This window comes from Callorhinus ursinus, unplaced genomic scaffold, assembly GCF_003265705.2.
Source record: "Callorhinus ursinus isolate GAN/ISIS: 27379988/994484 unplaced genomic scaffold, GSC_fseal_2.0 scaffold9, whole genome shotgun sequence".
NCBI lineage: Eukaryota > Metazoa > Chordata > Mammalia > Carnivora > Otariidae > Callorhinus > Callorhinus ursinus.
The window spans coordinates 9,978,918-10,006,045 of NW_027397071.1; the positions used below are offsets into that span (position 1 = coordinate 9,978,918).

Sequence of the window (27,128 nt, forward strand, 5' to 3'; positions counted from 1 at the left end):
ATGGGTTTTTTTTCTCTGAAACAAGATGGAAGGAGGAAAGGATGAACGTTACTCTAAACGGAAGCTTAATTCTTCCCTTTCTTCAGGGTTTAAAAAACAAGTCTCCCTGAAGGGTCGCACCATCTTATTAGCAATTTACACCTCAATGAAAATAATTTTCCAGACCATTTCTAACAGCAGGTTTAAGTGGGGGGAGGGAAGTCGAAGTCTAGTGGAGGGACCCAGACTGCTCTCCGAAATGCAGGGCTTGTCAGCCAACCAATCAGAGCAGCTAAAGAGAGCACCTTCCCCTCAGAAAAGGGGGCTTCCCCCCAATCGGCAGTCGCTGGGATCCCTGGGGACCTAGAGGTTGGGACCCCGCAAGGATGGGGTCCCAGTCTCCTTTCTGGCAGGTCTGTGGGGAGGAGCCCCGCACCCGGCTTCTGCGAGGAGAACCTGCCAGCAGCCCCCCCCCCCCCCCCCCCCCGGCCCGGGGGTGCTCTTAAAAGGGCAACGTCAGAGGCAGAGGTGTCTGCTCCACCAGGACCTCCCCCCGGAGGCGATGTAGGGTTGCACCCCCCTTTTGTTGTGTACCTGGGAGGAGCTTTTGGGGAACCCCATGCTGGGAGGTGACTGGGGGAGTGGCGCAGGCCCCTCATTCTGGCACAGGCTCTGACATGCAGCACATTTCTCTGGGGCCCATCCCAGCTCTGCCTGTCAGACTCATCCTGGGAGGGCAGCCAGGGCTGCCCCAGGCCCCCAGCGGGAGGCATGGGGGAGGTCGAGGGGAGAGTAGGCGCTCTTAGGACCCTGGGTACCCCGGGAAAACTTCAGCGAAGGAAGAGCAGGACAAGTCGCAGGGAAAGCATCCGATCCCAGGAGGGGCTTCACCATTGCAGTGTTTGGCTCCTTGGTGGCTGATAAACTGAACTTCTCAGCGGTCTGTGAGCTCAGGCAGGCCCCTTGGTCTCACATTGGGTCCCCTGGCTCTTTAGAATTTCCTTCTGGAAGTCTAGCTTCTACTTGTCTCTATCTCTTGGTAGAGAGGCCAGGTGCCTCCTGTCTTGCCTGAAGCACCCAGACCTGCTTCTCTCTTGCCTGAAGCACCCAGACCTGCTTCTTGGGCCCTGAATTCCTGGGTGTGGGAACTAAAGGTTGGTGAAGGACCCAGGGCTCTGACTCACTCCACCAGGCCTGTGGGGTTGTTTGTTAACTGAGGTAGTAAGCTGGGTAGCCGAGGTTGGAGATGGGGCAGGTCAGGGTGCCAGGGATGAGGGCATCAGCTGTGGGTTGCGGAGGCAACTGCTAGGGAGGAGTCAAGGTTATCTGGGACTGTTCCCAAGTGCTTAGCGTCTAGGCCAGCCTTCCACCCTAAACAAGGCTTGCATCAGCCCCATCCCACTGCTCCAGGGAGGGAAGGAGTCTGGTTTTCAGCTCCCTCGGGAGCAAGACACGCCACACCTTTCCCAATGACTGTGAGTTCTTTGAGAGCAAGGACTATGTCCCATTCTTTCTGGAAGCCCTGCTCCTAATTGTGCCTGCCTATTGGCATGTTCCTGTGTGAGCTGTAGGAAAGAACCTCAGCCACAGGGTCATCCTTTCCTTCACAATGGTTTTTTCCTCCTCTGGCTCCATCAGTAAGAAAGGGGTACAGACCTGCTAACAGAGTCAGCTACTTTCCAGGACTCCACTCATTCCTTTTCACTAGGCAGGCTCCCAGGCCTGTCCACACACTCACCCGGCCACAGGGCAGGTAGGGGAGGGTTGGCACGGGAGCTGGGCTGCCAGTAACACAGAGCAGGAAGCTCTGCATGAAGCAGTAGGGAGTCTAGGTTCCAGGGGCCAAAGGCTCCAGAAAACTGGTCAGGTGAGAAGGTATTTCAGCCAGTGCAGGGAGGGAGAGGGGGCCGGGGGAGTCTGGAGCCGGGCCAGGCCCCTCCAGGCTGAGCCCCAGCTTCTGCCCTCCCACAGTGCTGAGGGCCACAGAGAAAAGCAGTGCCTCCTACTGGAAGAAAGGCCCCAGGCACGAGGAGCCGAAGAAGGCAGCAATAGGGAGCAGAGGAGGGAGTTAGAGGGACCTCTAAGGCCTGCTGGGGGTGTTCAGAGCCACTTGAAAGTTTCTAACCCTAAAGCCCAATGGGCTTTTCAGAGGGGGAAGAAGGGTGTGTGGTGGTGACCCAGACCCCCCTCCTGGCACTGTATAAACTGCCTTTCTTCCAACCGAATAGCAAAGGCTATAGGACGGTCCACTTCTGGTCCTTCTGAGTACCTGGGAGCAGCTTGTTCTTGTGCCCTCTTGCCCTGGCTTTGTCACCCCAGAGCCGGGGGCAACAGGTTACAGTAGAGGCAGGCTGGTTGAGCCTACCTGTGGCGAGAGAGCCACTGTGGTCACCCTTTCAGGTGGCCCAGTTTTGACAGGGTTTCCACTAGCAAGATTAACAGGACCAGCCTCCAGTCCCCATTGAAGAGCAAGCGCACAGCCTCCTTCCTGGGTGCCAAGCTCCGGCAGGCCCGGCGAAGTCGCAGCTTAGGGAATAAGGAAGCAGAGATTAAGCTCCTAAGTGAAAGACCAGTTCGGAGCTCTGCCCTCATTTCCCAAAGAAGTGCAAGCACTGAGCACTGCTGAGGAGTGGGGACCCCTGGCTCCCACCTGGCCCTGCTGTCTCATCTCCTTTACCTGCCTTGTACCCTGTCTTCTGTGTGATGGAAGAGGTATAATCATGTCCCCACCCTCTCATCTGGGACTGTCACAAAGATAAAAGAGATCAGCTATAGGAAGTATTTTAGGCTCCTGGAAGTGAAGCACTATACTAACATAAGGTGTTATTAAAGTAAAGTGTTTGTAGATTGCAGATGAAAGGCAGCAAGTAAACAAAGAGCCTAACCATAACCCTCCCCGGAGAAAGGGTGAACTGGCCATTAGGGCAAGGGGGGGGGGGAGCGCCAGGGAAAGGGGAAGAGAGTTTTCCTCCCTCCCCTCTGCTCTGTTGGTTGGTCTTCCACTTGCGGAAGGCCCCAACTTACGCTCCTGAATCTGGGGTCTCTGCGGGATTAAACACAGTCTCATCTTTCTTGAGGTCCTGCAAGCCTCCTGCCCTTCCCATGGAGCCCTTCCTAGGGACCAGAACACTAGGAGGCTTATTATGTCAACTCTGGCCTCTAAGCTAGTCCTACCTTTTTTTTTTTTTTTTTTTGGTAAAGATTTTTCCATTTATTCATTTGAGAGAGAGAGAGAGAGAGTGCGAGAGCAAAAGCAGGGGGGAGGGTCAGAGGCAGAGGGAGAAGCAGACTCCCCGCTGAACAGGGAGCCCGATGTGGGGGTATCTCAATCCCAGGACCCCGGGATCATGACCTGAGCCGAAGGCAGACACTCAACTGACTAAACCACCCAGGCACCCCTTCCTCACTGCTTTTAAGCAGGGGTGAATTTACACAGGAGGGTCTGTCCCCTGTCCTGCAAGCTTGTGTGTCTAAGACTCAAAGTTTTCACTTTCCCCTTAAGCCTTTCCTAAATCTAATCTAAATCTTCTTTAGAAGGAAAAGCGGAAATGAGTGTGGTTGCAGGGAGAATTGTCAGAGACAGGGTTTGAGCCCTGGGCAGAAGACCGTGGAAGAGTCCTGGCCTTCCTCCAGAGATGCTTTATTACATGATTTCATCAGTCGTCAGTGAATGGATCCTATGCCCATGCAAGGAGACGGGAACGTCGTGCTGTACATGGCAGACTGTTCCCCTTTTAGCATTGCAGTCAGATGGGGCGGGTGATGAGTGGGTGCTTGGCTTCCCTGCCCGTGGGCAGGCTCTGAGAACCCAGCTGACAGAAACGAAAGCCCGACAAACTGGGAGGAAGGAATGTTCAGGAATCGGTGACCTCCATGTTCTGCAGCCGGCTTTCCAGAGGGACATCTCTGGCTGCCCCTTTCTTTTTGCTGCCCTCATGCTGCTTCTTCTGCTTCTTTGATGGCTCCTGGTCAATGGGTGCAGGCTTCACAAAGGGGATCAGTTCTTGGAGACCTGGAAGGAGAGAGCCAACCAAATAACCTATCGTTTCTCAGGAGTCAAAGCCCAAGGGCTTCTTGTGGAGAGTTCCACAAGATGATGACCCCTATGAACAAAAGGGCACCCACGATGGGAACTGGTTTCATTAATTCTTTTCTTCCCCAGTCTGAATTTTAGCTGAGCTTAAACAGGAAGTGATACCTATAGTGGCTACTTTCTCAACTTTGGGGACAGGACAGGCAGAGTTCTGGGGACTGTTTCTGAACAAGAACAGTTGGTCCATTCTGAAAGGGGGTTTGCTCTTCAGAAGAGCAGGAAGACAGAAGACGAGGAGAATGGGCTGGACAGGGAGTCTTACCCGGCGGCATGAACTCCTTCAATTTCTCAGGCACGACGATGCCCTTCTCTGTCTGGTAGTTCTCCAGGATGGCGCAGATGGTACGAGTGGTGGCGCACATCGTAGCATTGAGCATATGGACAAACTCCACCTGCAAAGACAGGGTCCCCAGAGGGATCATGAAACTCAGCCTAGTCTTACTCATGCCCAGGAACCACCCACTTAGCCAGACTTCCTCAACTCTAACTATCCAAAGCATTATTGATCTTTTGCTAGACTAGAATTCTGTTTAGTATTTATTGCCTATAATAATAATTCCAGGAAGATTCCTCAGATCTCCATGAGTGACGAGTGATAGGTCCCAGCAGATGGGAGGAGAGTGGGCCCTTTGAGGGAAGGAGGAAACTTCCACGGTGGCCTCTCCTTTTAACCCCTTTCAAGTCCCTGACTTTGGAAAAGATTAGGGCCTGAAAACTGGGTTTGAAGAGATAAACTTACAAACCCAGACCTTCTTAGGTGAGAGGGAAGACACTGCCTCCAACGTGTCTTCTGTAGACAAATGGGGATTATTCTTTAACTGGAGTCACAGAGAACAAAGCCCAAAAGAGAAGAGCTAGAAATACCTTGTAGAACAGAGCTAGATTCAGGTTTCTATCTAAAAGGACTCTGTCCTGATTTAGTAGAAGTCATTTACAGATTCCCTTTTTGGTCTAGATTGAGAAACTCAGATTTTCCCATGATGCTGGGACATTACATCCTCCAAGGACTGAGAAATAAGATGGACTTATTCTGCACAAGGCCCTACTTCCTACCTCCCAAGGGGCTACCTACCTTGTCCATCATCTTCTTGGTTTGCCCATATCGGATTCGGAGCCGGCGAGCCTGATAGTCTGTGCAGTTAGAACAGGAGACTAACTCACGGAAGGCTCCCGAGCCTGGAAACCAGGCCTCCAGGTCAAGCTTCTTACTGGCAGCATGATTCAAAGAACCTGTAAGGGAAAACCCCTAGAATTCATGAAGGAGGGATGGTATTTCAGGAGACTGACCTTTAGCAAACCTGAAGAGTTCTTTAATTCGCATCCTATCCCCAGAAGTGAAATCATGCCCAGATATTCTTATCACCAAATACTCCCAAGTGAGAACAGTGTGATATTTTAATTAATGTGGGCAATTAATTGGATTGTGAGCTATTTCTTTGTGTGGCGGCTCACCTGGTGAGGGTGGTGTTTGTGGGCTGTGGGAAAGGGGGGCGGATACCTGAGACAATATTCACAATGTGGTAAGGGATCCCCAAAGACTGGTAGAAGTCTTCTGCAGTAGTAATCATCTCCTCAAACATCTCCCATGACTTGTTGTCGTGTGGTGATGAGTAGACAAACTGTTCAATCTGCAGAGGGGGACCCAACGATGGACCATGAAAATGGGACAGGGCGAATAAACCAAAGGACTGAAGTGGGAGATATCCTTGCAGTGGAGACCTATTCCTACACCACTGGGAGTCAGGTGAGGCTGGGGCCCCTGCGGGAGATCGCTGCTAGACTGGACTGGGGCTCCAAGAACAAATGCTCCATGGAGCTCTTACCATATACACGCCAGGTACTGTTCTAAGTACTTTGCCCCTACCAACCAGCAGAATCCTCACAGCAGGTCTAATGAGGTGGGTACTATTATTCTCCTCCTTTTGTAGAGGAGGTAACTGAGCACGGAGAGGTTAAGCAACTTGTTCAAGGTTACACAGCTGCTAAGTGGCAGAGCCGGCACTGGGACTCAGGCAGCCTGGTTCCGGGCTCTGCGCCCACTGCCACTCCAGCATGTGCTTCTTAGGCAGAAACAGATGTAGGCGGCGAGAGGGAAGACCGGAGCCAGGGTGGGTCTGAGCAACACAGAGCCTGTCTCTCTCTAACCACCCTGGAGAGGTCAACAGAAGGGTGCTGCTCCTCCCCGACCTGACCACTCACCTTCTCAAACTGATGGACTCGAAAGATGCCGCGGGTGTCTCGGCCGTGGGAGCCCACCTCCTGGCGAAAGCAGGTGGACAGGCCGGCATACTTGATGGGCAGATCCTCCGGCCGCAGCCACTCGTCCCGGTGCAGGGCAGCAATGGGCTGCTCTGAGGTGGCAATCAGGTATTTCTCGTCATAGGAGTTGTCATCAGACTTTTCACTGCCTTTGCCAATCACCTGGAGGAGGAGGGACATCTACTAGGTAAGAGCGAGGGATGAGGACCTCAGTGAGAGCAAGAAACCACGGGCAAGGCTAAAAAGACAAAGGAGGGAATGGGCCCCTCCAGAATGGGATCCCTCCTAGAGATCAAAGAAATGCAAATTAAAAGGAGATAAAATATTCTGATAATTTTTTTTTTTACTTATCTAATAAATAAGACATTTATAAATAGTGAATAGGGGCCAATGACAGCAGTGCAGTAAAACCTGAGCTGGTAGCAATATACATTAATCCACCCAACAAATGTCTGTTAGGCGTTTCTAAGGTGCCAAGTTTGCCAGTGCTGGGCAAAAGGAGACACAGTCTCTGCTCTCTTGGTGCTTATGAGTTAGTGTAGGATGATACTCCTTAAAGAATCACTTTGGTGTTCAGCTGAAGAAAGTAATGCAGAAGAAAAAAAGGTATAAACAGGACAAAGTTCATTCTAACATTACTTATTGATGGCAAAAAAGGAAGCCTCCTAAATATTTCCACAAGGGAAGAGTCGACTATCCTACATCCAGACCATGTATTATTACATAACCATTTAAAAATGTTGGTGATGAAGACCATGAAGTAACACTGAAAAATGCTTCTGATAAAATGCTGAGGCAATCTATACACATTGTGATTAGAAGTATGAGAAAATGATATACTGATGAAAAAAGCCCCCAAAAGGATATTAAAAATGTCATTTGTATGAGGTAATGAGAAAGAAGATGATTTCCCCCCATCATTTCCAAATTTTCTGTCATGTGGTATTAGTTTCATTTTAAAAAGAGGAGGGTGGGGGCGCCTGGGTGGCTCCGTCGTTAAGCGTCTGCCTTCGGCTCAGGTCATGGTCCCAGGGTCCTGGGATCGAGCCCCGCATCGGGCTCCCTGCTCGGCGGGAAGCCTGCTTCTCCCTCTCCCACTCCCCCTGCTTGTGTTCCCTCTCTCGCTGTGTCTCTCTCTGTCAAATAAATAAATAAAATTTTTAAAAAAAATAAAAAAGAGAAGGGTGGAAACTTCCTCTGGGTCAGCGTTTGGGGACCTGGAAGACTATGTTGCTACTTGACAGCGGGAACTCAGCCACTAACCACATGTGGCTATTTAAATTAAATTAAAATTTAGTTCTTCAGCTTGCACTAGCCACATTTCAAGTGCTCAACAGCCACATGTGGCTGGTACTGTCAAACTGGATAGTAGAGACAGAACATTCCCATCGCTGCAGAGAGTTCTACTGGACAGTGCTGCTCCAGAGAATTCATAAACTGAGGTTATCAGGCAAGAAGTGCCAGCCTAAACTCTCACTATGGGGACTCTCACTATGTGAGTCTCCCTGCATATGGATCCAAGAAGCATCTGGAGAAGAGATGGAGAATGTGGGAAACACAGGGGGCACCTGCTATCTAGTGTCTCTCTCATAATCCTCCATATAAGGTTCTCTCTGACGTTACATGCAGGGCATCCTTCTAAAGCTCTGTGATTATCCAATATTGGGGTTGAGATGAGGAAAAAAAGAAAAGAGAAAACAGGTTTCGGCTGATATATGAACACATTCCTCTCCACATTAAAAGAAAGAAAGGGGGGAAAAAAAGAAAAAAGAAAAGAAAGGGAAGGAATGCCTGGGTGGCTCAGTCAGTTAAGCATCCGACTCTTGATTTTGGTTCTGGTCATGACCTCAGGGTCATGGGATCCAGCTCCGCGTCAGGCTCCGCACTCAACGCAGAGTCTGCTTGAGATTCTCTCTCTCTCTCTCTGCCCCTCCCCCCACTCGCTCTTGCTTGCTCTAAATAAATAAATAAATAAAATCTTAGGGAAGAAGAGAAGGAGAACACCAAGGTCAGACTAATCCTTAGGGTTTAGAGAGCATTTTGCTTCCCACTGCATTTTGAATGAAAACTAACTAGAACTCATCAATAGGAATGAAAACATAACTAGAACTCATCAATGGGAAGAAGTTCTATTAAACTCCTCTTTAAGATAAGTCAGGTGAGCCCAAGAGCATTGCCTAACTCCTCCCCAATAAAAGCCAAGTCGTCCCCTTCTGACAGAACAGTCTTAAGGGGAAGGACAAGTAAAAAGTGGACCAGTGGACCATGCTGTTAGCAGAGGCACTCTAGAAATTCTGAGCGCTAGGCACAGACTGGGGGTGCCCCAGCTGATGTTGGAGCCAGCTCATCAGAATGAGCTTCTGACTCTCAACGTGAATTCTCTGGTTCTCCCCTGAGATGCTCCATGGTTGAGAAAGAGCCACAAACTGGAAGCCACATCCATCCCAAGGGGAATACGTTTTGCTCTCTAGCTCCCAGTCTGGGGTTAGGAGTAGGAGGACATGGGAAGATCAGCCGCTTCTATAATTTTTTTTTGTCCAAGCACTCAAAAAATGTGTTTTCCAAAGTTCATGGTGTTAAAGTATGCTCAATTTGAATAAGTCATATAGATTATCTGGGGAAAGATAAAACAGGCTTTATGTCTGCACTGCCCGGTATGGTAGCCACTAGCCACATGTGACTACTTAAGTTAGAATTAATAAAAATTAAAATTTTACTGCCTCAGTTGCACTAGCTACATTTTAAGTGCTCAACAGCCATGATACAGAGTATCTCCACACTGCAGGAAGTTCTCCTGGACAGCACAGCTCTGTTTCTTTGAGGTTAAACTTTATAACTTAAGTCATTCTGCCATGTTGCCCCAGGATACTCACCTTATAAAGTTCTTCATCAAACTGGCTGAGCTGCGCCACTTCCTGCATGACCTCCTTCCTCATGAAAAAGGGGGTATAAATGGGGGTGTAGCCCCGACTCCCCAAGGTGCGAAGGGCATACTGGATGAGTGCCTGCTCCAGGAATACCAGGACACCCTAAAGGAGCAGAGACACAGCACTGTGTGATTGGGTTCTGCCACTATCATGTTCATCTGCTAGTATTTACACTCAGAGGCAACTGGGGGCACATGGGAGGCCAGCAAAGACTGTGAACCCCAATGCCTGACTCAAGAGATTCTTTAATAACAATGCCCGGCACATCATCTAGGCACACTGTCAGGAGAAGCAAAGCGAGGCAGAAAGGATGATTTGCCCAGGGTGCACGGGAGAGCTTTCTTGCACTAAATCTTAAAACACCAGATTCGTGCATGTATGCAGAGCATGCTATGTAAATGTATACATATATGTATATGTATACATGTATGTATCTCCAAAATGATTTTCCCGTGCCCTTCCAAAGTCTTCTCTAAATTCATCTGCCCTCTGTCCCAACTCCTCTGGGTCTGCCACCTCTGCCTACCTGTTCTCATAGCTCTCTGGGCCCACTCACCCCACAGCACTCATCACAGTGGGTTCTGACTCTTTATTACCTGTCTGTCCAATTCCACTCAGCCCCTTAAAAGGCAGACTGTTCTGATCCAGTCAGTACAACATATAGTCATTATGGAGGATCACTTAGTGGCTCTTGTTCTAGGGAATCCGGAGAAGCACTCTGTCTCAAAAAGAGAACTGCATCCAACTGGCAGTAAGTTTGCAGGATAAAGGCATGAACAAGTGGTGGACCTGTGGCCTCTTTAAGTAGGTTATGTTTTCTGCACATAGTTTTTTTTTAGCTCCTTCTTTAGAATCCCATCGCTACAGGTTCCTGGCTCTTACCTTCAGGAAGTAGCCTCGACTTCCAGCCACCACGGCCCCCTTTTCGCCCTCAAAGCCATCTACCATCACCACCAGGTCCACGTGAGAGTACTTCTTCCTGACTGTACAATCGCCCCAGATCCTCTCTACTTTGTTGTCGGCATCCTAAGGAAACAAGACCAGGAGAGAAAGATGCATGATCACTGAATTTCACAACCTCCAGCTTTGTAAACCCCATTCCAAAAACAACCTACAGCTTTGCAAAACTACTGCGTAACTGAAACACTAGGTTTTGGTCATTGTGTACAGAGACTAAGGAAGAGAATTTGCTAGAGGATGTGTGTTCAACAGTGAAATAATAATTTACAAATTCCTAGAAGTGATTCTAGCCATGGAACCGAAATCATGAATTCCTAAGAGATCTGTCGTAGTCTCACTTTTTTTTACCCTTTTAAAAGACTCCTTGAAAATCCTGCTACAGGACAACTACCCCCCCACCCCCCCATCAGCATCGCCTGGGGTGCAGAGGAGAATGTAGATTTTTTTTTTTTCCAGGCTCTCATTGGTCCTGGGGCCGTATGAGGGTGGGCTCAGGGCCCTGACCTCCCGAGTCTCCCACCCCAGCCTGCAGTGAGTTTAAGGCTCGTTCACCAGGGAATGAATGAAAGAGGCACAGATGGGCCCAGCCACGGCTGGGGTGTCAGGGAACAAAGGCTGGGCTCAGAGCAGCTTTGTGCTGGGGAAGCTCCCACTCAGCAGGAAACTTTTATCATGCAGATTTCCCTTCAACCTGCAGCTTCTCAGCAGGGTGTGGGTGAGGGGTGAGGGTGATTTAGCAGATCCCTCCCACAGGACTCACTGCTACCACGGGCAACACGCAGTGGAGGACAGCGGCCGACTCAGAAGAGATTTCTGTGCCCGGGTCCCCTCCTACCTGCTGTCTCTGCTACTTCCCAATCAGGCAAGGATCTGACTCTTTCAATTCTCAATTGGTGGGCAGAGCGAATACACAAAGAGCCTGCTCCTGACACAAGGCCTATTATACAGAGAGTGGCAGCATTTCCCAGTCCTCCTCCCACCCCGCCCCCGCCCCAGCAGAGGGGAGCACCGGGCAGGCCGCCGCCCACTGTGGCGCCGACACCTACCTCATCATTGCTGATGGGCACAGATGGATGCAGAAGGTTCCCGATCTCTCGGAGGTTCTCAAACCGCTCTGCTTCCAGCTTTATCCTCTCGGCATCACATTTTAGGATGGCCTCATCGATGAGGAGTCGGACTTTTTTGATTTGTGAGACCTTCAGGTTCTGTAGATGAACAGGCCAGGCCAGTACCCAAGCCACAGCAGGTCAAGGTATAGAGTAGGAATAAGATTCTGTTGCCCTAACCTTGCTGTGCTCTAATGAGAACCCTTGTGATAGCATAGTTAAAAATCAACAATGAAGGCTTTCGAAGAACTGAGATTTATTTCAAATGCACGCACACACTGTTTTGCCCTTACAAATTCGTTGGCATTTTCTTCTGGGCTACCTAAGGAAGAGATGGATCAATTCTGGCCATTCTTCTCAGTCATGTGTATCTCAGCGGTTTTAATACTGTAGCTCTTTTTTTTTTAATAGAATTTTTTTTTAAGATTTTATTTTATTTATTTGACAGAGTGATAGAGAGCACAAGAAGGCAGAGAGGCAGGCAGAGGGAGAGGGAGAGGGAGAAGCAGGCTTCCCGCTGGGAAGGGGGGGGTCTTACCCCAAGCAGGGAGCCCAATGCGGGACTCGATCCCAGGACCCTGGGATCATGACCTGAGCCGAAGGCAGATGCTTAACTGATTGAGCCACCCTGGCGCCCCTTTTTTTTAACAGAGTTTAAGAATTTTTTTTTTTAAGATTCTATTTATTTATTTGACAGAGAGACACAGCAAGAGGGAACACAGCAGGGGGAGTGGGAGAGGGAGAAGCAGGCTCCCCGCTGAGCATGGAGCCCCGATGAGGGGCTTGATCCCAGGACCCTGGGATCGTGACCTGAGCCAAAGGCAGAGGCTTAAGGACTAAGCCACCCAGGTGCCCCCTACTGTAGCTCTTTTAAGAGCTCTTTCCATTAACTTGTATTTTCTGATATTCCTGATTAAGTCAATTTAGCGCTCTTATGTACTACATTTAACTGTTCTCTAGGAAGATTATAAATTTATTAGGAGCAAGAGAACCTGTCTTAAGCTTATTTTGTATTCTTTTTGCAAGTGTTTCAAACTACTGATTTAATGGGGACAGGAGAGCCCTTAGCAAGTGGGGCTGCACAGGAATAGCTCCCCCAGCCTAGCCCTTCAAGCACAGCAACTTTGCTTTTGTGTATTTATGCTCTTGCTATGCTTTTGTGGTGCAGGTTTTAAGAAAGGGTTCGGTGACTAAAAAACTTGAAAATTACTTCTCTAGGTTCACTGTTGTGAATATTTACTGAATTACAGTAAATTGAAAAGATCCTTGACTTTGTGAAAACTGAGTTCTATAAACCAAAGGTAGTTCATCTCCTTTTTTCTCTGCTTCCTACTCTTGACTTTTCCACTCCATCCGTCCCTGTCTCTGCGATCTAATAAAAACTCAAGTATCAAGGGGCACCTGGGTGGCTCAGTCGTTAAGCATCTGCCTTCGGCTCAGGTCATGATCCCAGGGTCCTGGGATCGAGCCCCGCATCGGGCTGGCTCCCTGCTCAGCGGGAAGCCTGCCTCTCCCTCTCCCACTCCCCCTGCTTCTGTTCCCTCTCTCGCTGTGTCCCTCTCTGTCAAATAAATAAATCTTTTAAAAAACAAAAAACAAAAAACTCAAGTATCGAGTCCAACAAGAGCGGAGGGGGACATTTCCCAGCTGCATACATTCAAGGATGCCACAATGCTGCGTGGAGCTGAGTGTCAGCACTTGCTTGCCTAGGAACAAAGTTATGATGAAAGAACAGAAATCCAGCCTAGAAAAGGGAAGGACAGGGCACCTGGGTGGCTCAACTGTTAAGCATCTGCCTTCGGCTCAGATCATGATCCCTGGTTCCTGGGATCGAGCCCCAAGGCAGGCTCCCTGCTCAACAGAGAGCCTGCTTCTCCCTCTCCCGCTTTCCCTGCCTGTGTTCTCTCTCTCGCTCTGTCAAATAAATAAATAAAATCTTAAAAAAAAAAAAAAAGAAAGAAAAGGGAAGGACAAAAACTTACAGCTAAAGTGTCTGCAGTGAGGTCATCGAGATTTAACACATCCTCCGGAACGGACTCATCTCCCACTGGCTCTTTCTTCTGCAGGAGAAACAAAACAAAAAAACCCCAATACTATTAAATAAAAGAAAATTTCTGACATAGTTTTCTAAGTATAATTTATTTATAACTTTCTATATAACTGTATCTAAAAGCTGCAACGTATGAGATAAAAAATTGGTGAGAAAGTTTCGGGTCCTTACCCTGCCACTTTCTGGCTTTTTTGATCCCGGACAGATCAATTAATCCACCGGGGTCAGAGGGCTGACATCAACAGGAATGTAAGAAGAATGTCTGCCCTGGACGTAGAGCAGTTACGGGCACCAAGAAGCTGTGAACATGCTCATACCACTGCCCAGCTCTGGGGCAGGTGCCTGGATGTGAATCTGTGAATCCTTGTCCGCTTCCTAAGAATAATCCCAGGACTGAGGCTAAGAGGAATAAATGGATGGGATGACAGAATAGTAGGACACTAAGGAAAACAAAATTTTTGAGGAAAAAAGTCACCAAATCTAGAACTAAGTTTAGAGCAATCAATGTAACTTGGCAAAACTGCAGAATGTACGCAGGGCTAGATTTTCTCCCTGCTCTTTTCTCTTCTCCCCCTTCTTTGGGGAGCATTTCCAATCCTTGCCCAGAGCCATGGAGAAGATAATTTAAGAGTCAAATTCTTCCCAAATTAAAAGGAGTTAAAGAAAATTATCAAAGGCCATTATAACAAGATATGTAAGGCCTCAGCAAAACTTGCATAAAAATAAGTTGAGGAGATTCAGGGTCTGCTTCGCAAGTATAAGTCATGTCCAATGTCCTAAAGATATTTTTTTTATTCTATACATAACAATAGGCAATTACATTTATACAACCTCATATACTACTGCACAAAACTGAGTCATAAGAAAGAACTAAATCTTCTGAGGCTAAAGCATAGAAATCCTTTCAATTTATTACACAATCTCATATACCAAAGTGAGAAGTCAGGATGCTAACCATAACCGAACTCACATCTTTCAGTGACTCAAGCAAAATCATCTTCAAAAGTTGCAGAAGTCTGAAAATCTCAGAATGAGTCTTGTTAAGAATAAGCAGAAACTAAAAAAAAAAAGAAGATAGCTGGAGGGGAAGAATGAAGGGGGGGAATCGGAGGGGGAGACGAACCATGAGAGACGATGGACTCTGAGAAACAAACTGAGGGTTCTAGAGGGGAGGGGGGTGGGGGGATGGGTTAGCCTGGTGATGGGTATTAAAGAGGGCACGTTCTGCATGGAGCACTGGGTGTTATACGCAAACAATGAATCATGGACCACTACATCAAAAACTAATGATGTTATGTATGGTGTAACAATAAAAAATTAAAAAAAAAAAAAGAATAAGCAGAGACTACTGAGGTTGAAAGAAATGGCCTAAATCTCAAGATTTTCCATTTAGTAGTCAAGAAAGCCGACACCCCTTTGCTATCCGATAATCCTTTAGGGCAGCAAATTCAAGTTCTGAGTTCAAGTTCTGACTCTGCAACTAACAATGTGATTTTAGGCAGGCTGCTTAATTTCCTAAGCCTACTCTTTTGCCCTTTTAATCAGGTTGACAAAAGTACCACCTATACTCCAGGTTTGCAGCAAAGATGAAAAACCAAAATGAATACTATCAAGTGCTATACAAATTAAAGCCCTGCTAAGACCATTCTAATGGATAGGAAGGGAGAACACTCCTTGTGGGGCTACACACAGCTATAACATAGCTTCTGTTATAGCAGCTTGGAGGGACTAAGACTTATCTGAAGGGATCTAAGAATGCTACTGCAAATGAAAACACTTCCATCTTGCTAGGAAAACACTAGGCTGGCACTACCTGTGTATGCACCCCAAGGAATACACAGGCAGAGTGCACACTGGAATCTACATAATTATGAGGTCTCTGACATGCAAATGATTAAGCGTCACGAGTCCCAAAGGAAGAAAACTATATGATTGTCGGTATCAATTTCCACAGCCAGTCACAAGCTGAAAGTTTAACAAAATACTGTTAAAGAGAAGGATTCAGACTTTCGTGAAGTGTGAGGTACTAGAATCTGGAGGGAGTCTTTTTGTTACGCTCTTTCCTGGTTCAGGTTCCAAAATTTTGTAATTTTTTGGTTTAGTTTAAAGGTTTACAACCTAAAAATGAGACAGACTTGAGGGAGCATTTAATATGTTTTTTAAAAATGATTACGGGGCTAAGGATATTTTTGAGGAAAGATTAAAAGCATGAACTATTCTGGAGAGCAAAGCAAGGCCAAGCTAAAACTTAACATTCTTCAAGCACAGGAAGGATTTTTTGGATGAAGGCCAGTAATGACTTGCCCTCTGCTGTTACTTGCAATTGCTGAATAACTACAATGTTCTAGGCATTGTGCCAGGTTCTCTATATTTAAAAAATTTAGTTCTTCCGATTCTGTTCTATAGGTGAATGTTAGTATTGTCATTTCACAGATGAGAAAATTGAAGCTGAGAAGTTAACTTGCCTAAGGGCGCCTGGTGGCTCAGTCGGTTAAGCGACTGCCTTCGGCTCAGGTCATGATCCTGGAGTCTCGGGATCGAGTCCCACCTCGGGCTCCCTGCTTGGCGGGGAGTCTGCTTCTCCCTCTGACCCTCCCCGCTCTCATGCTCTCTCTCTCTCGCTTTCTCTCTAATAAATAAAATCTTAAAAAAAAAGAAGACGATGAAGACGTTAACTTGCCTAAAGTCACATAGCCAAAGATCCAGGACTTGGACTCCTTATCTGTGCTTTTTCCATTAAAGAGCATGACTACACTGAGACAAAGGATCTCAAGTCCACCCAAGAAAACCTTTCTGGCACTGTAGACTGAGCTTAAGAAATAATTTGCTAAGATTACTGGTGGAAGTTATGTTATTATAAGAACAAAACAGACAATGAATGAACAATGTGGCAAGTATCTTTTCTTGCTACAGACTGAATGTTTGTGTCCACCCCAAAACTTATATGTTGAAACCTCATCCCCAATGTGATGGTGTTCGGAGGTGGGGTCTTTCAGAGGAGATTAGATCATTAGGGCAGAACTCTCATAAATGGGATGAGTGCCCTTCTAAGAGACCCCAGAGAGCTTCCTTCTATCAATGTGAGGACACAACAAGAAGACAGCTGTCTATGAACCAGGAAGTGGGCCCTCACCAACCCGGAATCTGCCTGCACCTTGATTTTGGACTTCTCAGTCTTCCGAACTGTGAGAAATAAACTGCTCTTGTTTATAAGCCGCCCAATCTATGGTATTCTGTTATAGCAGCTTGAAGGACCTAAGACTTATCTGAAGACACAAAATGGACTCACTGATCCCTGAAAGTGCCTCTTAGTTCTCTTTCCTAGTTTCTTCCTTTCTTTTTAAAATATTTGTCCCTTTGGTAAGAAATCAGTATCTCACAGAATTAGACACTAGGTTAGAAATTATGTATTAACTAAGAGTAAGATTAAATACCTCTGCTCAAGCTTTCAAGGCTGTTACCTAGTTCTCTTACCTTCATTTTCTCTCCAATTGTCTTGCTGCACAGGTTCTTCAGCTTGTTCAAGTTGTCTGCCCGAAATCTGCCTGAAGAATAAAGAATCCAAGAATATACCAAAGATATGCACATAATTAAGAACTGCCCCCTGCCAATCACAGCTCCTTAGGCAGAGCTAAAGGATCTCATGAAATTGTGAAATCTTACAGCTTTAGAGCCCCAAATTTAGTTGGCATATACTGGTGACAATGGGGTTCTCTCAGCATTTGGTGACAAGGAAAAGTCCCTTCTGGGACTGAAAATGGAAACTATCATAACCTGGACAATGCCACGGTCAAATGACAAATCTGAGAAACCTGGAGAAAACTCAAATAACTATAACCTGCTCAATCATCTTAAAATCCAGTGAAAGAAACTATGTGGTACGCACTGCAATCTGGAAAAAGAGCTATCCTATTTCTAGTCCTGTGAACTTGGCTGCAGCATCTCTGGGCTAGAAATGGTTAATGTTATTCCCTTTGCTCTGACAAAAATCTCACCTGGCAGCCTGGAGAATAAGCTTCTTATGCTTTAGTTTATTCGGGGGAAGATGGTGCACTAATCAGCCTACATGTGTATTTGGGCCCAAACTATTGTATCAGTATTGTGGTTCATTAATCTAAGTCTAATTAGCAAAAGTCGGACCTCTTGAATCCAAGCTTGAGGACCAACATGGTAAACACCAAGTTTTTGATGGGTGAAATGATGACTAGAAATGAGAGCTCCCAGGCAGCTATTTTTTTTTAAGGTTTTGCCAAACTTGAACTAAATGTTAGTACATAATGTTCTAACTACTTTCTCATTCACTTACTTTGATTAGAGAGATGGGAACAGAAGAGCAGTCACCAGGGGTTAGAGGGGACAGGGGAGAGAGAATGGACTACAAAGGGACAGTGAGGGGGATCTCTATGATGATGGAACAGTCCTGTCCTGAGTGTGACAGTGGTTATACAAATCTACACATGGGATAAAGTTGCACAGAACTACACACACACACACACACACACACACACACACACGTGCATGTAAAACTGGTGAAATCTGAATAAGGTCTGTGAATTGTAGCAATGTCAATTTCTTGACTTTGATACTGTACCAGTTAGATGTTAGATGTCATCAGTAGGAGAAACCGGGTGAAGGGTACATAGGACCTCCTTGTACTATTTTTGCAATTTCCTGTCAATCTATAACTATTTTGAAATAAAAAGTTATAAAAATTTTTATTTAGTCCCTCCTATTTGCAGGGCCCTGTATTAAGTGCTAGGAATAAAAAAGAAAATATCATGCTAGGTGCTGAAAGTAAAGGAAAACAATAACAATGCTGGATGTTTCAATCAATGAATATAGCATATCCCATCATTATCTTTAATTTCTCTCAGCAATAGTGCACGGATCTTGAATGTCATTTATTAAATGTATTCTAGGCATCAGATGCTTTTTGTTATTTGTATATAGAAATACCATTGATTTGGGCCCCTGGGTGGCTCAGTTGGCTAGGTGACTGCCTTCGGCTCAGGTCATGATCCTGGAGTCCTGGGATCGAGTCCCGCATCGGGCTCCCTGCTCAGCGGGGAGTCTGCTTCTCCCTCTGACCTTCTTCCCTCTCGTGCTATCTCTCATTCTCTCCCTCTCTCAAATAAATAAATAAAATCTTTAAAAAAAATACCATTGATTCTGTATATTGTATACAGTGATCTTGCTAAATTTAATTTTTTTAATTTAAATTTTTTTAAATTTAAAATTTAAAAAATTTTAAATTTACTTAATTTTATTTATTTTTAATATTTTATGTATTTAATTTGTCAGAGAGAGGGAGAGCACACAAGTGGGGAGAGGGGCAGAGGCAGAGGGAGAAACAGGCTCCCCACAGAGCAAGGAGCCCAATGCGGAAATCGATCCCACATGACCCAAGCCGTAGGCAGACGCTTAAGCAACTGAGCCACCCAGGTGCCCCAAATTTACTTAACTTTAATAGTTCAGTTCTGCACACACCAGCAAGTCATCTGCAAATAATGACAGCTTTACTTCTGTACCAGTCTTTTTTTTTTTTTTTGAGGTATAACTGACATGTAACATTGTATTAGTTTCAGGTGTACAACATAAGGATTTGATATTTGTATACACTGCAAAATGATCACCACAGTAAATCTAGTTACCATCTGTCATCACATTCTACTCCAATCTTCTTTATTTTTTTTAAGTAGGCTCCGTGCCAATGTGGGCTCTGACAACTCTGAGATTAAGAGTCGCATGCTCTACTGACTGAGCCGTCAGGCACCCCTCTTTTTTTTGCCTTATATCATACTGTCTAGAGCCTCTAGCATGATGTGGATTAGAAGTGGTGAGAGCAGATATTCTTGTCTTGTTCCCGACCTCAGGGAGAAAGCATTCAGTACTTCATCATTAAGAATGTTAGCTATAGGGGACCCCCGGGGTGGCTCAGTCAGTTAAGCATCTGCCTTCCACTCAGGTCATGATCCCGAAGTCCTGGGATCAAGTTCCACCTTGGGCTCCCTGCTCAACCAGGAACCTGCTTCTTCCCTTGCCTGCCACTCCCCCACTTGTGCTCTCTGTGTCAAATAAATAAATAAAACCTTAAAAAAAAAAAAAAAAGAATGTGGGGCGCCTGGGTGACTCGGTTGTTAAGCGTCTGCCTTCGGCTCAGGTCATGATCCCAGGGTCCTGGGATCAAGCCCCGCATAGAGCTCCCTGCTCCGCGGGAGGCCTGCTTCTCCCTCTCCCACTCCCCCCTGCTTGTGTTCCCTCTCTCGCTGTGTCTCTCTCTGTCAAATAAATAAATAAAATCTTTAAAAAAAATGTTAGTTATAGGTTTTTTGATAAATATCTATGATCAGATTAAGGCAGTTCCCTCCTATTCCTAGCTTCCTGCATTTTATCATGAGTAACTGGAGTAACATGGGAAAAAAATGAACTTGATCCCTATCTCACATCATACACCAAAATCAATGTGGGATGAATCATCCACCTAAATGTGAAAGGCAAAGTAGTAAAACTTCTAGAAAAAATATTGGAAAATCTCTTCAGGAACTTGGGATATGAAAAGATTCCCTAAACAGAACACAGGAAGTACAAACTACAAAGAAGAGATCAATATATTAGACTTTGTTAAAATTAATACTTTAAAAAATTTTTTTAATTAACATACAATGTATTATTTGTTTCAGGGGTACAGGTCTGTGATTCATCAGTCTTACACAATTCACAGCACTCACCATAGCACATACCCTCCCCAATGTCCATCACCCAGCCACCCCATCCCTCCCAGCTCCCTCCAGTCCAGCAACCCTCAGTTTGTTTCCTGAGATTAAGAGTCTCTTATGGTTTGTCTCTAAAATTAATTTTTTTAAAAAAGATTTATTTATTTATTTTAGAAAGGGAGAGAGAGAGCTCATGAATGGGAGGAGGGGCAGAAGGACAGGGAGAGAATTCTCAAGCAGACTCCCCACTGAGCGTGGAGCCCCCTAGGACCCTGAGATCATGACCTGAGCTGAAATCAAGAGTCGTACACTTAACTGACTGAGCCACTCAGACACCCCTAAAATTAGTAATTTCTATTCATTAAAAGACTGAAAGAGTGAGAGGCAAGTCACAGACTGGGAAAAAATATGTGCGGGGCGCCCGGGTGGCTCAGTCGTTAAGCGTCTGCCTTTGGCTCAGGTCATGATCCCAGGGTTCTAGGATCGAGCCCCGCATCGGGGTCCCCGCTCTGCGGGAATGCTGCTTCTCCCTCTCCCACTCTCCCTGCTTGTGTTCCCTCTCTCTCTCTGTCAAATAAATAAATAAAAATCTTTAAAATAAAAAAAATATGTGCAATATACATATCTGACAAGGTCTTGTATCCAGAAGGGATAAAGAATTCCTACAAATCAGTAAGAAAAAGACAGACAATTAAATAAAAATTGGTCAACACTCTCAAACAGTCACTTCTCAAAATAGGCTATCCAAATACTAACAAGGATATGAACAGGTGCTCAATTATCTTTAGTCACCAGGAAAATGCAAAGTAAAACCACAACGAGATACCACTATATATCCACCAGAATGGCTAAAACTAAATTAAATTAAAATTAAATTAAAAAGGCTGCCAATATTAAGGGCAAGGAGGTAGAACAACTAGAATTCTTATTTTGCTGGTGGGAGTGTTGATTGCTACAACTACTTTGGATAACTATTTGGTGATATGTACTAAACCTAAACAGGTACCTACCTTATGATCCAGCAACTCCATTTATATATACCTAGAGAAAGGAGTGCTTATGTCTACCAAAAGACACACAAAACAATGTTCATAGCACTTTATTCATAATACCCAGTCCAAATGGCCATCAATAGAATTGATTAGTATATCTATATGATAATTGGTATATTTACATAATAAGAGTACTGTACAGCAACGAAGAAGAACCAACCACCGCTCCACATGAAAAGGCAGAATAATCTTACCGAAATAATTTTGAGAGAAAGAAGCCAAAATCAGGCAAATTAATTTTGCCTGATTTTGAACTCAGTGTAAATGGAAAAATATATGCTATATAAGAGTATTTACATTAAGTTCAAAATCAGGTAAAATTAATTTATGGTGACAGAGGGCAGAATATTGTTATTTTTGGAAAGGGCATTAGGGAGCCCGCTGAGGTGCTGCAAATGTCTTTGATCTTGACCTGGGTGGTGCTTAGATAGGTATACAGCTTTGTAAGATCCATCAAGCTGCACATTAAAATCTGTACACTTTGCTGACTACATCTCAGTAAAAAAAATAAGTTTAAAAAGGTCGTATATAAAAATACCATATATGTCACAATGAGATATATGAGATAATATACGGAGAACACTCAACAAATGAGGTAGTGCTATGGGAGCGGGAGAGATGGTTTGGCAAAGAGGACTGATGGGAGTGGGGGCAGTCGCCTGATAAGGAATATTCCAAGAAGATCCACAATCATGGACGTGTGAAAGAGCTACAGGTAGCTTCACAAAGAATGGAGGGTATATGTGGGAGAGTGACAAAAGATGAGGCTAGGAAGACATGCAGGGCTTTGTAAATTGTGTTAAGGAATTTGTATTTTCAGGCTTTAGGGCTACACTGTCTGACATAGTAGCCACTAGCTACATGAGGCTCTTGAGCATTTGAAAAATGGCAAACCCAAACTGAGATATACCGTATGTGTAAAATATACACCAGATTTTGAAGACTTGTAAAAAAGAAAAAGGATGTAAAATACCTCAATTTTTATACTGATCACATGTTGAACACACAATTTTTGATATATTGAGGCAGTATAGTATCTTACTAAAATGAACTTCTTGTTTTTCTTTCCCTTTTTAATTGGCTACCAGAAAATTTACAAATTTATTTATTTCAGAGAGAAAGAGAGTGCACGCACACGAGGGGAGGGGTAGCAGGAGAGGGAGAAGCAGACTTCCTGCTGAGTGTGGAGCCAGATGGAGGGCTCCACACAACTCAAGGTTCAATCCCAGGACTCTGAAATCATGATCTGACCCGAAGTCAGAAGTCAGACACTTAGCCAACTAAGCCAGCCTGGTGCCCTCAGATGGCACTGCTTTAAGGTAAGAATGTCACTGCAAGACATAAACCCGGATGTAAAATGATTAGATTTCCATTCCAAAAAGATCACATGTCCTGGATGTGGCCCTGCACTAGGTAAGACTGGGGTAAAACTGAAAGCAGTTAGAAAGTTCTCCCAAAGAGAACGACCTGGCTTAAGGCATGTGCAGTAAGACAGTAAAGAGAAATTTCATTCAGGATAGCACAGCTTAGATAGAATTCCTGTAATTACCAGCAGATTTCAAGATACACTGAAATCTAGCAGCTTTGGAAATAGTCGAGACAAATGCTTATCATATGTCCAAATGTGCCCCTGCTATATTACTCTAAAAAGAAGAAATCACAGTTTGAATCCTTGGAGTTAGAAGAGTTGTGGTAAGCTCTGATGTGATACTACGATTCCAAGTTCTCTCAGATACCTGGGTTCCACACAGAGCCCTAGTGGCACCTTGCCTGTCCACAGGCAGACAAATAGGTATACATGTAGAGTCTACTGGGTCCTCAGTCAGGGAACATGATCTGAATTTTTAATGTGGCTCTCGGTTACACATCCTTGTTGCAGTCAATGACAGAAGAACCTTGATATAAGATATAAGATCGGTCAATGTCCAACTTGGGTAGCCAGTGACTTGGGAAAAATCATTAATTCCTTTTGGCTGCTAAGAGAATATTGGGAAGGGATGTTAGGTAGAAAAGAATCAAATCAACAGATGTGCTGAAAATAAACTACATATAAACTGTTTTTCATACAGAAGGGCCAAGTGCCCTGAAGACAGAAGATACTCACGAATTCAGTAAACCTTTGTTAAGCCCTTACCAAGAACCAGGTGCAGTGCTAGATACTGGGATTATATGCATACATATGTATGTATATCCTGTATGTGTATGTATACCCCAGCTATTGGGGCATACAGGCGAATAAAACACAGAACTTGTCCCTGAAGAACTCATCCCCTCACCACATATCCACTCATCAAGCAAGGAACAGAACTTCCTGTGGACATGTACATCATACACAAGAGACTAGGTAACACATTCAAAGTCACTTAACAGCTGTACAATAACCAGACTGACACAAAATCTGATACTTCTGACTTCTAATTCAGTAAAACAGTGTCCAGGCTAGTTTTTTCCTTCCATTTAACTTAATTCTAATTACAACTCAAAAATTCAGATTTAGATTCAGGTGGGATCTCACAGTCAAACAAATACCACATTTGAATGAATGAGACCACAGAATCAGCAGACAACTGAAGTTAAACAAATACTTTCTTCCTACCCAATGCCCTGATCAATTTAGGAAAATCAATTTTCCTAACGGAAATCCACCACACTCTTGGACAGCGAGGGCCTTTGCAGTATGCTGTCATAAAACCTGGCTCTCAGCTGGTTACAGACCTATTGCATCAGACAAAAAAAAGAATCACATGTGCTTGACAGCTTCCGGCCAATCAGTGACAACCTCAGTTAATCCAGGCAGAAGTTGATAGGCAGAGGGTTCTCTGGTTTAGCTTCATGAAAGATACCCGGATCAGTTCCAGGTTCTAGACCAACTCGTCTAATGTCTTTTCCGGAAAACTTGCGCAAATCACAATTAAACAGGCTCAATAATTACAAGCTTGTTCTTGCCTCACGGCACTCCTCTCCCCATGTCTGGTCTACTACAGCAAAGTCTTTCCTCTATTCTTAAAGGTAACCCTGCAGGTCAGGGGGATGGCCTTCCCCAAAGCTTCGGGATCATTGCTTTTAGTCAGGAGCGGCTTCCGAAATCCCCAAATCCTTCCAATATGTGTGGACTGAACTATTACGCTGCAGATGTGACTCAGTCTCAGGCTGGAGCCTTTGGTCTTATCAGGTTAGGGGGGAAACCACTCGGGCCTTGCTGAAGATGAGAAAGGGACCGGAGGCGACCAAAGATGAGTGTTAGGAAAGGGGACCCCCAAACCTCGCGTCCTAGCTTTCTTCTGGCTACCCTTGGGGCAGGAAGGCTTGACAGCTCTTGAAGCGCACGCGCCGTGCTCCTTCCCAGGCAGCCCAGCGATCCGCACCGAGCACGCGTGCAAGAGAGCTCCCATGGCCCGGGCGGAGGGAAAAGGTGGGATGGTCCCGGCTCGCACAGTGCGTTTTAGGGGACAGTGAGAACCTGGAGTCACCGCAACCAGGGAGGGGACTAACAAGGGGTGGAAGCTGTGGCCTCAGGAGCGGTAACGAGATCCGAGAGATGAAGTTGGGATTAGGATCGGAGGATACCCGGCACGTCCCGGTACTTACATCGTCGCCACTCGCCGTCTGCCTTCACCAGCTGATCTACTAGTCCCGGGTCCTTGAAGCGCTTCTCCTGCGTCTCTCGAATGAGGGCTGGGTCCCCTCCTTTATCTACTCGAAACAAATCCAGATCCAGCACCATCTTTCCTTCTCTCGGGCCAACACTAAGGGACGTAAGGAACGTGCCACAGCAGCCAGTGATCACCGCACTGCGCCGGCGCGCTGACCCGCCCTCCCCGCGCAGGCGCGGCCGGAGAGCGTAGGCGCCCCCTCTCGGCCGGAAGCAGCTGCGCGGGAGGAACGGCTGCGGGGATGAACGTGGAGTGGTGGGCCATGGGTGTCTCGGGTTGTGTGCAGGTCTGGCCAGGCTAGTGGGTTTTGTCCGGGTCTTGTGCGGCCTCCCCAGCGCTGCCCCTTCTGTAGGACCTCTGATTGCCCCATAGAAGCGAGTGCTTCAGTTCCCTCCTCATTTTAAAGGGCATATCTCAGGTTAGGCCGAGGCCTGCCAATATGATCTCCGGCTTGGAAGCTAGAGCTTCCAATAGATGCCAGTTTTTGTCTTATATAAGCATGATTCCTAAGACCGGACCCTCTCCCTGAACCTCTGTTCTCTTCTCCATCTTGAGACAAGAATATGGCTACATGTTTTAGTCCCTGGGTTACCTCAACTCAAGATTCCTGCTCTCCTGCCTTAGAGCTAGGATACCTTTCTTAACGTGATTATTGAGTAAATCAGGTTGTCCTATTACCAACCTTTTGGATCACAGGATTGGGAAAGTGAGATTTAAATATTTTAGAGAGGGACATGAGACTTTTCCAAGGGGAAAGCATTTAGCAGATTTGAAGAAAGTATGAGGTATTGAGGTCACATCTTAGGACTGTTTAAAAAACTCTTAGAACAAAGATTTCACCATATTTTCATTTTATAATGTTCACACCCTTACAGTGAAATATTATGGTTGCTGATTGGAGCCAAAGTTATCAAAAAGTACTGCTGATAAAAAGAGATTATTTGGAGGATTTGGGAATAGGCAGTCTGCCCACCCCATCCTTCTTATAGAGACTTTAGAGCCCCACCCGCAATGCTCCACAGCTGGCTGTGCTCAGACCTTCTTGGTCTTAACAGCACTTGCATGGGCTCCTGTGATGAGGATATGGCATTGCTATCCCTGCTCCCCAACAAGTGTCTGACAAGCCAACTTAGGTATAGTATAGGGCTAAAGACAGTGGTGAAGCTGAGAAGTAGAGATCTGGAGGGGGGCTTTGGTAAGGCGGTTGTGTGGGTTTGCCACCCTAGGTTCAGTTTGCTTATGATGCTAGATTTAAAACCAGTGGAAAGGTTATGTAGGCAGCTACAGTCTCTGGAGAAAATATGTAAGAAAACTGTCTTCATAGTGTTAGGTTCCCTGAAACCTTCTGAGAGCAAGGTCTGATAGGCGCTGACCCTTCTGTGTCAGTGAAGACACTGCCAAAGTGTGTTGTTTGCTAAGTTTCAGGACAGTGATGGGTGTTCACAAGGCTGCACTGGGGCCCAGGCCTAGGGGAGGAGGGCAACTAGGCCAATCCTGTAAGGAGGTCATCAGTATAATTGGAAGGATGACCTTAAAATTCTGGCCTCTCCAAATTTCCTTAGGAATTTTCACCGTTAGTCTTATCATTATATTATAGTCATCTCCCTTTAAAATGCTCATGTTACCTGATAAATATAACAAATTGACATAATGGCATACTTCATCAACTTAAGAATCATATTTAGAGCTGGAGGTGAATCTTAGCCAACTGCTAGCCTAATAATTCCTAATCTTTTCATCACCTTGTCCCCCATGTTTTAAAATATGTTTGTCTAGGGCGCCTGGGTGGCTCAGTCGTTAAGCGTCTGCCTTCGGCTCAGGTCATGATCCCAGGGTCCTGGGATCGAGTCCCACATCGGGCTCCCTGCTCAGCGGGAAGCCTGCTTCTCCCTCTCCCACTCCCTCTGCTTGTGTTCCCTCACTCGCTGTGTCTCTCTGTCAAATAAATAAATAAAATCTTAAAATAAAATAAAATGTCTAACAAACATGATTTTTAAAAATTCATTTTCCCTTCTTATTAATCAGATATATACAGCTGCCAATTAGAATTTCGGATAGCAGAAAATAAACAGTGTTACTACACTGCCAGAAGCTAACACAAAAACAAATCAACATAATACTTTAGTTATGGAGTGATGATGTGAAGCCATACCACTTTTGGATGTGTGGTTTCTGTTAGGCTTTAACACTGAGAATAGTTAATGGGTGCTGTATATGAGGGCCCAGGGGTTCAAGGGTTCAAGGAAAACAGCTACATCAACCCCTTTATCTTCTATACAAGAACACTGAGGCCCAGGGAAATTAAGGAATAGAGCCCAAACCTCAATACTGGAAAG

At 45.6% G+C, this 27,128-nt stretch overlaps 1 protein-coding gene across 1 annotated transcript; it reads right to left on the bottom strand.

Moving 5' to 3' along the window:
• Positions 1 to 3,549: 3,549 nt before the first annotated feature.
• Positions 3,550 to 24,942, bottom strand: SARS1 (seryl-tRNA synthetase 1). Its single transcript, XM_025872345.2, has 11 exons — positions 24,728 to 24,942; positions 16,849 to 16,919; positions 13,307 to 13,384; positions 11,265 to 11,423; positions 10,141 to 10,284; positions 9,205 to 9,360; positions 6,272 to 6,493; positions 5,571 to 5,700; positions 5,145 to 5,302; positions 4,335 to 4,464; positions 3,550 to 3,991 (listed from the first exon to the last, which is right to left on the bottom strand). Exons 1-11 carry the CDS (start codon positions 24,861 to 24,863, stop codon positions 3,834 to 3,836), a joined length of 1,542 nt encoding a protein of 513 aa, XP_025728130.1. The 5' UTR covers positions 24,864 to 24,942; the 3' UTR covers positions 3,550 to 3,833.
• Between the last annotated feature and the right edge of the window lie 2,186 nt (positions 24,943 to 27,128).